At 36.4% G+C, this 17,010-nt stretch overlaps 1 protein-coding gene across 2 annotated transcripts in view; it reads left to right on the top strand.

Annotated features, from left to right (window-relative positions):
- The window catches only part of AP3B1 (adaptor related protein complex 3 subunit beta 1), a 161,013-nt gene that overhangs the window by 130,207 nt on the left and 13,796 nt on the right, over positions 1 to 17,010 (top strand). For both annotated transcript variants that reach the window (XM_034073030.1, XM_031042735.2), the window contains exons 23-25: positions 14 to 245; positions 3,034 to 3,118; positions 11,882 to 11,979. In XM_034073030.1, coding sequence (XP_033928921.1) covers positions 14 to 245; positions 3,034 to 3,118; positions 11,882 to 11,979 — 415 coding nt within the window. The remainder of the gene's footprint in view (positions 1 to 13; positions 246 to 3,033; positions 3,119 to 11,881; positions 11,980 to 17,010) is intronic.

A 17,010-nucleotide genomic window follows, 5' to 3' on the forward strand; every position in this document is an offset into this window, starting at 1 on the left:
TTGTACTTAACAGGTCACTACCCAAGTCTCTGTGCCAACAAAAACACATGAACTGCTTCATCGAATGAGTGGAAAAGGATTAGCAGCTCATTATTACTTCTCAAGACAGCCAGGCATTTTTGGAGATCGCATGGTATCTGTGCAATTGACAGTAACAAACACAACTGATCACAAGATAGAGAATATTCACATCAAGGAGAAGAAATTACCTCCAGGCATGAGGATGCATGAGTTTAGTCCAATAGGTAATTGTATCCTATCTTTAAAAATATAGAATCTTAATGCTTTGCAAAATTGTAAATATAGGAAAGGGAGTTTGCATAGTCATGAGTGTACTCTATTATAGATAGGTAGACATACACACAGACTCATGCAGCTGTATTTTCTTAGATAATCTGATACTAACAAAAAATTAATTCATCTTTCGCCTGCTTGCATTTGACATCAAAACTCCTTAGGTAACAACTTTCATGCCTGAAATCTTACCTCCTTTTTCAAATAACGTTTATATTATATCAGTTCCAGTTGATATAATAAAGTTTTTCTGTCTTCCCACAAACTTTGATATTCTTACAGCCTTAATCCAGAATGGCTATAATGGGCTACTACTTAGAATAAGGTTTTGATTTGTATTCACAATTATTTTCTGTCCAGCCTTTTGGGACAACCTGTTTCAATGTCTCACCACCCTCAAAGTGAATATTTTTTCCCTAATACCTAATCTAAATCTACCTTCTTTCAGTTTCAAGCCATTCCCCCATGTTCTATCTCTACATGCCCTTGTGAAAAGTTCTCCAGATTTCTTCTAGGCCTCTTTCAGGTACTGAAAGACTGATACAAGGTCTTCCTGGAGCTTCCTCTTCTGAACATTATCCTGTGAATCCAGCTCTCATTAGAAGAATACAGAAACAAGTTCTTAAAGCACAGCAGTGAAGTAAAAGTATACTTGTGTTTTCACATAGATGCTTGCTATGAAATTTCTGTATGCTAGTGAAATACATATCTTTAATATTGAAAGGGCTCTACAGATTTACAACAAATAGCTACAAAAGCAGTTGTACAATGCTACAGTTTATTTCAGAGTTAAAATCTTGTAGCCATTTTCATTTTGATGATTTTACATGCTTGATGAAGATTACTTTTAGAAAAGATACTAATGTTTGTGTTAAGTGAACTGTTTAGTGTTTATTTCCCTGATAAAGGGAATCAGTACAGAGTTCTGATTTCGTGTTAGTTCTTACCATCAGTCTTAATTTATATCCCTCCCTTTAAACATTTAAAGAAATAAAGTCACAAAGCCTTACAAGTACAACACTGATATTTCTGTAAATCAGACCAGGAGATACTGAACTCACAATAACAGTTAGGGAGCAGTAGCACCTACTTAGCTTACATTAAATAAAAAAAAAAAAGTTATCCACTTCAGATTTCTTGAGTTCCACAAGATGGCCTTACCCTTTAAAGTATTTATTTCCCCAAGAAGGACATTATTGTGGCATATGTCCTGTGAAGCTTTTGGTTTCTTTGGTGAAAAATATATATAATCTGTAGTTCCTTCAAAAAAAGTTGGTTTTCTTGTCTGAATGCAAATTTTCTGTATTCTTTGTCACTTTATGTAGCTCAGTTTATATGCCCTGTTCTTGTAACTATATCTTACGTTTCCAGCATTTGGAAAATGTGTCCTTTAATTTGCCCAGCTGAAACAAAAGAAGTGTCAGTGTAGAGAGGTATTCCTACTGGTCTGTGTCTAGTTTTGCCTCCATCTCTGCAGTTAATGTTGGCAATTGTCCTGATTTTGCCAGTAGAAATGAACCAAATTATTTTACCTAAGTCCATGTGCATAGTACTTTCTTGTTGGGTTAGGTGCCTTTGAAACCCTGTTGTAAAACAGTAAGATCAAAGACTTTGGTAAAGTTTAGTCTGAATTTGGGCATGAGCCTGTAATCTTTCAATGCTTTGCATGGACCTCTTGAAATACTTTGTTTTCTCATATTTCCTAGCATTAGCTTAGTCTACTCAACTGCATCGCATACATATTTTCCATGTTTGTCAGACCTTAATCTTGAACAGTTACATTTTGCCTCCTTGTGTTGTGGAGCCACTGCCTACTCTTCAATTCCTAAAAAGCATCAGATAGGTCAGTGAATAAACTGGAAATTAGACACTTTCCTGCTTGCCCAATAATTTTTGTTTGAATTCCTATATTATAACTGTGCTTTTAGGTTTCCATCTTGCAATCTTGAGAAATCAAATTGCTACAATGCTTGTTCTTAGTACCTCTGCTTATGTAAAGAGCTTTTCTTCCTACCAAAACAAAACCTTATCTCTACAGCATTAAGAAAACAGTATAGTGATATAGCCAGAAAACTAAGAATGAACATGTCTTTTAACATATTAATTTGGGAAGTCCCCAAAGTCTGCACTGCTTGTAAAGCCCAAAATTATCTTCCATTTTGGGTTCATAATCTTTCTACTCCTTTCCATAACTAATACAGGTAGAATACTGAGAAATAAGTAAATCATACTAAATATGAAATCTTTTAAATTCATCTCTTTTCCATTACTGTATGTGGTAATATATTTTTTTTAATATTTGTAATTGTTTTCTACTATTTTCTTTCTCCAAACTAGATTGGGTTTTTATTAAGTACATTTGCAGACTGGTATTACTGAAAATCTCTGTGCTGGGTCTGTACACAAGTAAAATGATGTAACTTCAGTGCATAAAATGCAAAAAAATTTCCTAAACTTTCTAGGAAAAATTCTTACTTTGTTGATAGCAGGGCTGTAAGATTAAAAAGGCAACATTTCATGTACACTGACTGTGGGGAGAGGGAATACAAGACACTTAAGTGACATTTGAGGGGTACTTGATCTAGAGCTACAAGTATTAGCTATTTTTATGGAGGTTTTGTTTTGGGTTTTGTTTGTTTTAATACAGGTTTTCTGATGGTGTACAGTTTGGGGGTTTGCAGCTGGGATTTTCTGTAGCTTTGCATGTGTAGTTTATCTGTTCAAAATGTTTTCATGTAGAATGCCTTGAGCCTGCAGGATCCATTACCGTTTCAGTGGGTATTGACTTCTGTGATTCTACTCAGATCGCCAGTTTCCAGTTATGGTGAGTTCCTGGGGAGGGAGGGTGATTTTTTTGCTCTCTGGAGGCACAAGTATTGTATATTGGAAGTTTACTTGGCAGTTGCAGACTTGCTGTTTATTAAATATTTAAAGAATTGAAGAACAGTTCACAACATGATGTATACCTAAGATGTTTTTAGAGAAAAAAGATGAAATTAGTGTTTGGTTTTACTGTGACAAGGATTATCAGTTTACTTCAGTCTTCCAAATTTTTTCACACTTACTTCTAAAAACACAGATTTGATGGTAAGCTCAAATCTAGGTTTGAAATCACATGTATAAGTTCAAAAACTCTTTGATGGGCTGTGTTTGGGAGGTCCTGTTTTGTACAGACGATACCAAGCAGAAGTATGAACTCTTCTTCTGATGTAGAATTGCTTCTCTGTTCTTGAGCATCATAGAATCATAGAATAGTTAGGGTTGGAAAGGACCTTAAGATCATCTAGTTCCACCCCCCCTGCCATGGGCAGGGACACCTCACACTAAACCATATCACCCAAGGCTTCATCCAACCTGGTCATCTTTATTATTTACCCTTCTTCTTGGGATTCTTCTTAAAAACACTACCTTGAAGGGAGCAGTCAGGTCTGACTAGTCTACTTTAGTGTTTTGTGTGTATTCTTCCTTGTAAGAAATCACAAGTCAAAAAAGTGCATAGTGTGAGCAGTTTTACTACCTCGCATGCTTATTATGGCTGTTTGTGATATATGTAACATGACTACCTGAAACCAACCTCAGAATTTGCTGGTCAAAGAAGCGTAGATGTAGATCTCATGCTGTAGATTATTTAAAATTATTAAAGAGAGAATGAAAAGTAACTGGCTGGCCAGCTAGATTTTGTCTTATATACTTGATTTAACACTTTTTATGCTCGTTAATGGCACATTGAAGATGTTCCTTTGTATGAGTTCCTGTTGCATTGTAGGCTAGCAGGGAGCTTGCTTACCCAGTGAGAACTCTTTTACACACTAGCATTTGAAACTAGGAAAAATTTATAGTAGCAGTGTCCGAACAGTAGGAACAAGTGTATGAGAGAAAGCTAGACACCTTCTTTTAAGAGGTATCCAGGCTTACAGTCATGGAAGCTATACAGGGGAACTAAATAGATCTGCCTTTTTTTTTCCCCCTTTTCATATTTTGATATAATGTTTTCTGACGTATTTTGTTGCAAGCAGCACTACTTTATATATTCTGGGTAATAGACATTCTTGTTGCTGCATTTCAGTTTAAGGGGGAAGCCCTTTTGGAAAGTTCCATGCCCTTTTCTTGAATACTGTAGACATTTCAGTGTAGTTCTGCTAAGCACAGCTTTGAAACTTACTGGTTATTAAAGACAGCAGGAAAATCTTAATAATAGAGATGTATCCAAGTGACTCCAAAAGAATCGCTACTAAAATAAAATTTGTTGTTCTCTGGGCAAGGAGCTTTTATTATTAGATTTATTTATTTTTACCACTCCTCAAACATATAGCCACATAGGCTATACAGCCTATGCTCATGTATAGTCATTTTAAAGCTATTAGTACCTGCAGTAAGATGTCTGCAGCATGTGTATTATGTGTATCATGTTGTTGTAGCTGGTCTGTGTGCTATTTGCTGGAATTTGGAACCAGCTTTAGACTGTTGCCTGATGCTATGTTCATTTGGAAAGGGAAGTTCCCTTCTAGGCAGTGCAATTTCATAATGGCTTCAAAATGATAGGCTCTCTTTCCTTAAATGTATATTGAGGTTGGGTTTTTTTAGTAAAATATGCTCAGTTCATCAAGCAGAAACATTCTATTTTTAAATAGATCAGGGTTTTTTTTTCAAGTACATATTTTCAGTATACTAATGATTTGATTCCAAACTTAGCTGTTTGTTGCTGAGAATCTTAGCAGTGATGAGGATAAGCAATGTAGCATAACACATTGATTTTATGCAGATCATCACCGTTATGTTTTGGGAGGTCTGCTGTATTAGTGATATATAAAAACTGATTACTTTCTCCAACATTGCCTAGTAATTGTTTATTATTTTCCTATTAGACAAACAAGACAGATCAATATTCCTGAACACCGACCAGACTATGAGTAACATCACTGTAAATAGATTTGCCTCAGACCTCAGTGGTGTATTCATTTTAATGATTTGGGCAATGTGAGTCCAATGACAAGGCGCTCAAGCTAAGTTTGAAATTAAATTAAGAGTAGGAATTGCTTACTTTGTTCCTTTGCTAATTGATAGGGCCTTGTTGCTTTAACACTACTTGTTAGAAAACAGTATAAAAATAGATAAAATGTTCTTTGCATTAAAATTGCTATTTTATTATTAAAAAATGTACTGTTCAAAATCCTAGTAATGTTCAATATTATTGAAGAAATTGCACAGTGTGATGTTTCAGGGGCAGTATCTCAGAGAACTCAGCTGCAGCCTTTTTGACTTGTCATATTTATTAAAAAGCTTTTGTCCAAAAGGAAGAATTACTCGTAGAAGTTAGTCAAAATACAGTTGAAATACTGTGCACAGAAAGGTGTTGATATTCTTGTTTTTCCTGCTAACATATCTTAATGAAAGACATTGACAGTTATTTTGCATTTTTGTTAGAGGCATGTTCAGTGATAGCGTGTTCCTGATCAAAATAATTTTCCTAACGTTGTTGTAAGAGGAGCACTTTGTCTTGCATCAAATGTAATTGATCCTGAAACAGTGTAATCACAATTACTCACTTTCTTAATTGGCCTGCCCAAAATCAGAAAATGGAAACCGATCGGCAGCGTTTAAATCAATAGCTTTGTAGTAAAGCTTGTGGGGATAGGGACATAGTGGTAATGGGTAGATCAATTGGTCTTAGATGCCAATCATGGTCTGTGTGTTTTGCATAGCAAACACTACCTCTCTGCTTGGGGATGTGCTGTTGTACTAGCAGTTCAATAAATACAAACTGTAAGAAGTACAAAACTAATATGAATAATAAAATATTTACATCTCTTCTGAATTCATTGTACAAGTCAAGGTCAATGAAGGAGAAACTGCATTGCAGAGAGAAGTTCTAAGGCCTGAGCTTTGAAAGACCTCATAGATACTGTTTTTATTAAGCAAGATCACGCATCTAATTAAAAAGAGGTGATACGCCTTAATTTGAAAACTGGTCCCAGTGAATTTATTTAGATTATTAGAGTGTGTATTAAGACGCTTACATTATGTACTTGCAAGAGAACATCTCTTCTGGTTATTTTTCAGGTATGACCTCCTTCCAGAGGCATGTTCTTTCAGCCACACTGGTGTTCTGCACAATCATGCCTCTCAAGCAGAAAGTTAAAGAATAAATGGAGGAACTTAGTGTTTTTGTGAGCTTTACAATTTTTGGGGGCTTACTTTGTTAGGATTCTGCAAGCAGGATATACACAACATAGAAGTATAAAGCAGTTCATTATTGGCAATCTGCTAGCTTATTGAATCCTAGTTAAGCATTAGTATATTCACAACCCCCAGTAAGAGACCTTAGTCATTGCAAGGCAGGTAGGCCTCATTACACAGAGGAAAGGTAAGAACAGATCTTTGAGATACAGACTAACCACAGAGCTCCACTGCAGAATTTTATTTTTCCTTGTCAGATTTTGTATATTTCCACACTGATGTGTTTTCTCTTGAATCCCGGAAAAAGTGAGCCTGGCATGAGCCACTGCTGTCATTTCTTCTATTGCTTCAGCCTTTTTTCTTGTAAAAGCAGGATACTGTCTTTTCTTCAGAAAGACTATGAGTGAAGTCTCCTAACCTTCTCCATTCCATGTTTTGCAGTAACTTAGTGTATGGCTCCTCCTCTTCCTTTTTTTTCTTTTTTTTTTTTTGTCATCTGGAGATTATTTGAATACAAGACAGAAATAGTGAATTGGATTTGAATAGATGTATTCTGGGTCAAGCAGCTATTAGTGATTTAAAAAAGAGTAATATAAATAGCAAGAAGAATATTCCTCAGCCTCTTATTAAAATAACATTTTTTTAAAGCTTTTGAGAATCCAGACTTTGAAGACTGCTATTGTGGAATCTTATAAGAACTCATACACAAGTGATAATATCATTTGTACTAGTTTTAAAGATGTTGCCATCATTGTCCTCAAGTGTTTTGTCATGGCAGGTAGATGAAGAGAGAGACAACAGGGAAAATGGTCACTGGGTTCAGATGACAGGTGTGTGCTGCTCCCACTACAGCACAAAGTTAAAACTGCATCTTCTAAAGGATTACATGTTAGTCTTGGCAGTGTCATTTATCAGGTGGAACCAGATGATTTCCAGATGCCCCTTCTGACCTGAATTGTTCTGTGGAACTGTCAAATTACTCCTGTTAAATCAGATATTACTCCATCTCTAATATAAAGATGCAATAAGAGAGGTGCTGATTAACAAACAAAAGCTCTATATTTAGCCTGTAAAGTATATAATAAAGCAAATGATATAAGGGAGGATGATTTTCTCTGGCTGAAAAAGAAGTTTACTGAAGTACACTAAAATTAAAGTAATGCAAAGCAAAACAAATGCTGGCTAAAGTGAAGACCAAAATGGTTTTGAAGATCAGCTAGCAATTGGAATTTCTGCTTGCAGACTGTGAAGAGTTCATAGTTTATCAAAGAATATCTAACTAGCTTTTTAATCACTGGGGCAAAGGGGGGTGGCATGTTTGTTAACAGCAGAGGTGTCAAGTGGTCCTCTAGAGCAGTTAGAGCCATATAAAACCCAAGCTATGTTCATGCTTTTATTCCTTCTTAATGTGAAAAGATTGTTATAAGCAATTCAGAGCAAGTGGCATGTTCAGTCAATGCAGGACATGAGTCATTGTACAGAAAGCTGTTTTATTTGTATTATGGTGAATTGTGTAGTGCACATCTTGCTTTAATATGAAAGATAACATTGGTTAAACGATCAGTTGAACAATACCAATGAAAGTGTTGTTGAAAGTTTTAGTCACATAGTGCAGGCAATATATATAAACAGCAAAAAGTTATGAAGTAGTGGATTAAAGACCTTCAGCTTCTAAGGTAATGGAGTTCCTGGTCAATTTTCCAAGGAAAAATTAAAGAAAAAAATTCAGACTTACTCAGACAATCCCTGCTCTTCTAGCATGCTAATGGCCTTAGAGATGGACAGTATTTAAAGTAGTATATGGAAAAAAAAAAGTTGAGAATTTGTTAGCCAAGCAAGTTTTTAAAAGCAGCTCCTCGTAATGACTCTTTATAAAGGAAATACTAGGCAAGTTTGAAGGAGTTGTTTTAATGTTTGTTTACCAGATAATCATTAGGGAGTGTAGTGACAGGACAGGGGGTAATGGGTTAAAACTTGAACAGGGGAAGTTTAGATTGGATATAAGGAAGAAGTCCTTTACTGTAAGGGCAGTGAGGCACTGGAATGGGTTGCCCAAGGAAGTTGTGAATGCCCCATCCTTGGTGGTGTTCAAGTCCAGGTTGGACAGAGCCTTGGGTAACATGGTTTAGTGTGAGGGGTCCTTGCCCACGGCAGGGGGTTGGAACTTGATGATGTTAAGGTCTTTTCCAACCCTAACTATTCTATGATTCTGTGATTTTCAACAAAATTAGTAATAATTCTGAATTTTATTTGAAAAACCAATGCTTGAAATACATTAGCATAATTGTAACACTTCAGAAGTCAGAAAGTAAGAATGTACTAGTCCTTTCACTAATTGTGAAATTGTGAAATCAGGTAGGTATGGTAAGTATTAAAATTTTAAGTAATAGGACCGTAAAATGCTTTCCTCTTTTCAAGTTGTTTGTCTTGCATCTTTAGGAGGAAGACACATACCTTTTTTATATTTGTGGTCTAGTGTTTTTTTTTCCATCAGTCTGTTTTTTTTTTCAATATGTTGAACTTGCAGAGTTATAAAAAATCAGTTTGAGGTTAATTTAAATACCATGGATATTAGTTGATGAAATATATCGTCCATTCTAATGACTGTATCATTATATTTAAGTAGGATATCTGAGGCATATCAACCATCAATATGTATTGACTGTTTAGTTCATCACAAAAAAGTATTCTCTTCTAAAAAAATTTCATTCCTCAAAGCATTAACAAAAATTCTGACTGGGTGCACTGATCCTGAATCGTTAGCCTACTCCCTTATGGTATAGTTAGTCAATCAAATATAGCAGAACGTTGAGTTTCTATAGCCTTGGAGAACTCCAAGATGAGATAGAAACTTGGATAATTCAATGAGTAGGGAGAGCAAGTTCAGTGTATGGTATTTATTTCTTAAGGAGGAATCTATAGCACTTGATAGTAGTATGCTACTACTGATAGAAAGTTTTTTTACCTCTCTGCTGTTACGAAAACTGCCTCAATTTCTGCAGTTTTTCAGTGTGTTTTTACATCAACCAGTGTGCTGTGTGGTTTTGTTACTCCAGAATTGTTTGATTTGTTTGGGTTTTTTTAGACAACAGTAATTCTTTCTGTCTGAAGTTACACTTTTTCTAGGTTTAGCTGTATTTCTGGGACAGCTATTGTTGATGGTAGGATTTGTGAATAACAGTTCTTTTAAAGGAATTGTAAAATGTATAATAATTTGTCCTTTGCAAGCATTTAGTTCGAGTGTGATGCTTTATAGATTACAAATAAACATTAATATGAGTAAAAGTTACATTTTCAGAAATGCAAGAATGTGCATACTATATTAATACACATTTATACTGGAGAAAGTAGATAGGCTTTATTGATGTAATAAATTAGCAAACTTTTGGATTAACAAGGTAGAAATCATTCGGGTAGTTATTACACTGTTCAGAGATTCCATAGGGGGCCCAAGACTCTTGGTTAATATTCAAGGATCACCTGCTACAAGCTCAGGAGTGTTGCATCCCAACTAGAAGGAAGTGCAACAGGAGGGTCAGGATACCTCGGATGGATAAGGAGCTGCTGAGAAAAATTCATGAGAAAAAAGAGGCTTATAAAAGGTGGAAGCAAGGACAGGTGGCCTGGGATGAATACAAGGATGTTGTCTGGGTAGTTAGGGACCAAGTTAGGAAACCTAAGGCCCAATTAGAGCTAAACTTGGCAAGGGATGTTAAAGATAACAGGAAGGGATTTTATAGGTATGTAGTGGCTAAAAAACAGACTAAGGACAATGTAGGCCCCCTCTGGAAACTTTCGGGAGAGCTGGCTACACTGGACTTGGAGAAGGCTGAGGTTCTGAATGGCTTCTTTGCCTCGGTCTTCACTGGCAAAGGCTCTGACCGCAGCAACCAAGTCTTGGAAGGCAGATGCAGGGACTGTGAAAATTTAGACCTTGGGCCCACTCTAAGAGAGGATCTGGTTCGAGACCAACTTAAGAACCTGAATGTACACAAGTCCACGGGACCTGATGAAATCCATCCGCGGGTCCTGAAGGAGCTGGCGAATGAAGTTGCAAAGCCACTGGCCATCATATTTGAAAAATCATGGCAGTCAGGTGAAGTTCCTGACGACTGGAAAAAGGGAAATATAACCCCCATTTTCAAGAAGGGGAAAATGGATGACCCAGGGAATTACAGACCAGTCAGTCTCACCTCTGTGCCTGGCAAAATCTGGGAGCAGATTCTCTTGGAAGGCATGCTAGGGCACATGAAAAAGAGAAATGTGCTTGGTGACAGCAGCATGGCTTTACTAGGGGAAATCCTGCCTGACCAATTTGGTGGCCTTCTATGACGGGGCTATGGAACTGATGGACAGGGGTAGAGCAGTTGATGTCATCGACCTGGACTTGTGCAAAGCGTTCGACACTGTCCCACATGACATCCTTGTCTCTAAATTGAAGTGTCATCAATTTGATAGGTGGACCACTCGGTAGATAAAGAACTGGCTGGATGGGCACACTCAAAGAGTTGTGGTCAACGGTTCAATGTCTGGCTGGAGACCAGTAACAAGTGCTGTCCCTCAGGGATCGGTGTTGGGACCGGTCTTGTTTAATATTTTTGTTGCTGACATGGACAATGGAATTGAGAGTGCCCTCAGCAAGTTTGCCGATGACACCAAGCTGTATGGTTCTGTTGATACGCTAGAGGGAAGGAATGCCATCCAGAGGGACCTTGACACACTTGTGGGGTGGGCTGATGCCAACCTCATGAAGTTTAACCATGCCAAGTGCAAGGTCCTACACCTGGGTCAGAGCAATCCCAGGCACAGCTACAGGTTGGGCAAAAATGAAATTCATGGTAGTCCTGCGGTGAAGGACTTGGGGGTGTTAGTCAATGAGAAAATGAACATGAGCCAGCTGCAGTGTGCACTCACAGCCCAGAAAGCCAACCATATCCTGGGCTGCATCAAAAGGAGCGTGACCAGCAGGTCAAAGGAGGTGATCCTGCCCCTCTACTCTGCTCTCGGGAGACCTCACTTGGAGTATTGTGTGCAGTTCTGGTGTCCTCAACGTAGAAAGGACATGGTACTGTTAGAACAAGTCCAGAGGAGGCCATGAGGATGATCAGGGGGCTGGAGCACCTCCCGTATGAAGACAGGCTGAGAAAGTTGGAGCTGTTCAGCCTGCAGAAGAGAAGGCTGCATGGAGACCTCACAGCAGCCTTCCAGTATCTGAAGGGGGCCTACAGGGATGCTGGTGAGGGACTCTTCATTAGGGACTGTAGTGATAGGACAAGGAGTAACGGGTTGAAACTTAAACAGCAGGGATTTAGACTGGATATAAGGAATGATTCTATGATTGGAGCTGATATGTATATATTAATCCTTGTTGAAGCTCTTGGTTGATACTCTGTAATTTTTGTTTTCTCAGCACAAAGGATGACTGTTTCAATGTTAGCATTCAACCGCCTGCTGGAGAACTGCTTTTGCCTGTCACTATGTCAGAGAAAGACTTTAAGAAGGAGCAAGGTGAGAAATATTTCAGCAGCTTCAATAAATGTATTTGGATGAGAAGAAGGCTGTGTGCCTTTCAATTTCCAAGCATACACCAAGTGTTTCCTGTGTAGCTGTTTGCATTAGTCTCCATTAGCGTTCAATCCAATACTAATTATTTAATTTTAAAATCTTTTAAAAAGAATATACAGTGGCATTTGACAGCTTTTCAGTGTGCCTCTAAAAGTACAAAGCCCACCCTTTTCCCTGAAACAGTCTTCTTGCTCAGAGAGTCTTGGCTTTTGTCATGAAGTGTGAATGTCTTTCCTACTAGCAGTAAAGCAGAAAGTTGAAACCACAGCTCAAGGAAATAAACCAAATATTCATTGATACTGTGCTAGCCTTTATTCCAAGGCTGTGTTTAAATATTCTTAGTGTTCCTAATCTTCGGCTACTTTGAAGATTATTTTAATAATTTTCAAACACCTCGTATAAAAAATATTCTTGTTGGAGCATTCTTTCAGAAATGTGACATGTTTTATGTACTTCTGCGTTCTCCTAATGTTGAGTCTTTAAAGAATTTAAGTTTCTGATGCTAGTCCAAACACAAACCTCTCTAAGAGCTTTTAGTGATGTCAGTATTTTATACAAATAATTAGAGAAAACTGTACTTAGCTTTTACTGTGTGTTAAATGGAATAGTCCATGCTGCTACCCTTAATTTGGATGTAATTCTTGGATATTTTAAAATAGAAATTATTACATTTTGCATGCATTCAAACATAATAGTGTTTACTCATCTATCTCAATGTATGGGGATTTACATGTGTAAATCTCTTCACATTGAGATGAGAATATACCCATGGGATCCTGTCTCGTTGCTGTGTAAGGCTCAGAAACTCAGTATATCCATCAAGCAGTCAGAAACACCAATGAGTAATGCTATGTATTACTAATTACTGCTTTTGAGCATTTCTTGCTTTTGTATTTTTGAATTATTAAGAAAGATAAATACTGCCTTGATCATTTTCAGTTAAGCTTATGGCTGTACTGAAAAGTTAGGATTGTGCTTTGTGATCTTAACCAATTGATACTTATTTGCTGTTCTTACCCTTTGCTGGCTAAAGCCTGCCTCTGCTTTATACCTGCTCAGCAAACCAAGGTGAGTGATTGAACGAGGCTGTGGCACATTTATTTTAAACTGTTCCCTTCTAAAAATTGTAGCTGGGGTTGTAGTGAAAGGAAGGCAGATTACTGTGCTTCTCCCTCCCCTTCCCCTGCCTTGTTTTTGTATTTTCCTGCTTTGTGATATTCTGATAGAGTTTTTTTATGTTTTACTGTGACTGAGGGCTTTTTTTCCTCCTGACTGGCCATACAGAACCACGAGCACAAAGAAGTGTACTTGGAGAATAGCTGTGGTCCTCTGTGGAGTTGTTGCCAAAAATCCTTTTTCTTCTGCCATTTTACTTCTATGGTTGTTGATTATTTGTCTGAATAAATCTGGCAGCTGTTTGCTATGTTTAATAGAGCAGAAAGGCTACTCTGAATAAAGCTATTTGAAAATTTGTTTATATGAAGTATTTGTAAATCCATGAAGGTCTCTTGGCATTTCTGTATCGCTCTCTCTGTCTTCCTGAATTCATTTTTTTATGCAGGACTTGATGCTGGCATATTTACCACAGGTTTAAAAACCTTTTCTATTGCATCTTTTTTCTTAAAGATATCAGCTGTTTCAGAATATTCATGGTAATAGAGGTCTCAGTTCTAAATTTTACATAAGTATTTATTACAAAGATCTAGGAGCAGCTAGCATTTGGGGAGAATTATTGTGTGATCTTGTTAAGTGAAAAATCCAAATTACAATAATAAATGCAGAGCAGTTTAGAAGTTGGTGTATATTATTCTATTTTGTGTTTAGCTTCAATTTGTCTGTATTCTCCAAATGAATCTGATTTATATAACTTGGTTTTCACTTGTCATGCTTTTTCTTTTTACTTTTTTTTTGTTTTTTTCTTGGTTTTGGACATAAGAGGTTACACATCTTGTACTTGGAGATGCATTATTTTATTCACAGCCAGAACAAATAGGTAAAAAATAGTGAAAGAGTGAGGAGAATATTAGAAATGCAAGATTATTCTGGGGGAGAATGAGAATATGTATGGGGTTTAGGGATTTTTGCATCTAAATCGCATGTGTAACCTAATAAGAATGCTAAAGAGGAAATAGCTGGTATTATACTGCTGTGTAGAAGGGAGTTTATTGCTACATATCTTTACACTCTGCTGTTTTGCATTGTCTTTTACATTTGTATATGTCCATTTTCTTCCTAATGGCAGAAGGAGTGGGGAACAGATAGGTTATTTAATATTCATGGCTTTGAAGGTTGTATGGTGGCAGTGCAGAACCTAGAAAACTGAATTTATCCCCATGCTGTGTGATAATGCTTAGCCTTATAGATGGTCTTCCCTTTCCTCCTGAGCTGGGGAATCCTCCAATGAGGTAATTCCCTAGAGCAGCAGCTGAGTTAGCGGTTGATCTTGTGATTGACAATTTGGAAGCACTGGATAAAAATGGTATTGCCAAACTACTCTTTACTTTTCTGTTCAAATACTTTTACTCATCTTTAGTTTTACCTGGTTTTCATATATATGTATGTGTATATATACATATATACCTTGGTTTACATCACATCCCCATGGAAAGTCCAGTTTCTGTAGCAGTAATTCTGCATGATTGATTCATGTACTGTTGGAAACTCTACCAAATTTTTCACTTGTGTGCTGATTTTTAAAACAGTAGCAAAACTGCACTTGCCTTAATTCAGAGTAGAAGTAGTTTAACTTGGACTTACCTTGCTACCTACCAGTGTAAGTTTTCCAATTTCATTTCCTTTTGTTATTAAAAAGTTGTACAGTTATTTCATTGTATCAGTTAGTTAACCCAGTGTAATTGCTGCTCTATTCTCTGACTAGAATTCTCTCAGTTTCTTAAGTTTCAAGGAATATTGAAGGTAGCATATGGTTTTTATAGGGGGATATCTATCAGAATTTTTATGAAGGTGTAAAAACTACTTAGAGTGTAAGACTGTTCCCCTCCCACCACAACATGTTTTAAAATAATTATCTTTTTCTTTTTAAGTGTATACCTGATTCACATTTAAAAAACAACACAAAAATACCTTTGTTAAGTAAGCAAATTGTTTACCTAATTTCATTAAGATTTATATATCTAACTTGTCTTCTTGACAAGCAAGATGCTAATTCTTTAAATGGTTGGACATTTACTATTTTCTGGCCCTTGACTACCATGAGCAATCATATTTGATGCCCCTTAATTAGAGCATCCTTTTTTCTTTCCAGGTTCTTTTCCACCTCAGCAATCGAGACAATACATTTGCTTACCATGCTGCTCTCCTAAGTGTTCTTTTGCATGTAAATTAATCTTGATTCAGTTTACACTGTCATGCTGAGTGGTACAAATTGCCTATAACAATAAAACAGCATGAGTTAAAAATAAAGGGGGGTGAAAAGGCAGATTGAATGTGTGCCTTACTTGATAGGATGTTACTTTGCTTTATGCCAATACATTAGTTGACGATAATGAATCTTCTGTTCTGAAAAGCATGGTTTAGTTGATTTTTTTAATTTTACTTCAATGGAGCAGTACCTTGTCTTTTATAGAACAAGTTAGACAAACCATTAATGACAAGAGTGTTAAGGTTAAATATGAAGCAATGCATTCACTTCTCTGAGTGCTATCCATCTTTCCATTTACAGGAGCTTGACAAAAGTACTGGCTTTGTACAACATTTCCTTTAATTACATGCTGCGGAAAACAGGCTTTTAACATAAACATAGTTGCATTCATTTATTCAGCATTTGCTCTTCAATAGAGCTTAATGGAGAAGGTTTAAATCCTAAATGAGTACACACATCTCAGCAGTGTTATGTCAGTCCCTGTGCTCTGCTTAAAAGCAGTTTTAGGCTGCGTATGTAGTTTTTAAAGCTTTTGCCTAATAGTGAAGTTAAACAATTTGAAACAGAATGTTCTATTCCCAAGATAAAGCTGGTCTTTATAGAAGTTGTGTGCTTATTTTTGCTCTCTGCAAGAGGAGATCATGTTCAAAAATAGCTCATTATTTACTTATGAGATGTTCCATCTTTACTTTGATATTTCTTATTTTGTGGCAGCAGCTAATGCACATTCTATGGCATAAAAATGTTGGGTTTATTTTTTAATTGCTCTATTAAGCATCTTAGTGCCATTTGCACTGGATTAGAACTGTATGTGCAGCCCTAAAATACTACCCTTTTGAGACTTTTGTATTGTTTTCATTGTCAATGTTATTGTGGATTTCAGATGCTTCATATTTCTGCCTAAAGCACTTTGCTCCATTGTTTGTCTGCGTTTTCACCTTCTGAACATAGTGTAAAATCACACACAGAGTGTTAAGTTGTAGTTACTATTGGCTTTTAATCAACATGAGCATCCAGCAAATCATTAATTCAGAACAATGGATGTTGATAGAAAAGTGGAGGTTTTTGTTAAAATGTCCTTGATCAACATTTCCTTCTTTACTTTTTTTTGTCATATGTTTGGATACAATATTGATATTTTGGTTCATTTTGTAGTGATATTCAAATTATTTTAATCAAATAGTTTATGGTAACATTTTAGAGAATTTCCCACTTTCTTATGAAATTATTTGATCTTCATGAACTTAGTTGAACCAGTGACTACTGTCTGAATTTCAAGATTATTTTTAGCAGTTGGGTATGAAGTTGTAATTAAATACATTGGGTTTATAATTGGAATATTAAAAGATGGCTTTGTATGTGGTCTTACTTAAACTGAACTTTTCCAAATCAGTCTTAATTTATGTTTGCATTCTTCTTTTAAGGTACGGTTTTTTTGTAAAAAAGAGCCGTCTTAGTTGCACAGTTGTGTTAGTATCATATGTCATTTTTCAGTTATTAGTAATTATAGGGCACTGCAAGTAATACCTTAAATAAATGTAACTAATTTATTGCAAAATTGTTTTCTTGACTAATGGTTTAACTTTTAATGC

This window comes from Melopsittacus undulatus, chromosome Z (assembly GCF_012275295.1).
Source record: "Melopsittacus undulatus isolate bMelUnd1 chromosome Z, bMelUnd1.mat.Z, whole genome shotgun sequence".
NCBI lineage: Eukaryota > Metazoa > Chordata > Aves > Psittaciformes > Psittaculidae > Melopsittacus > Melopsittacus undulatus.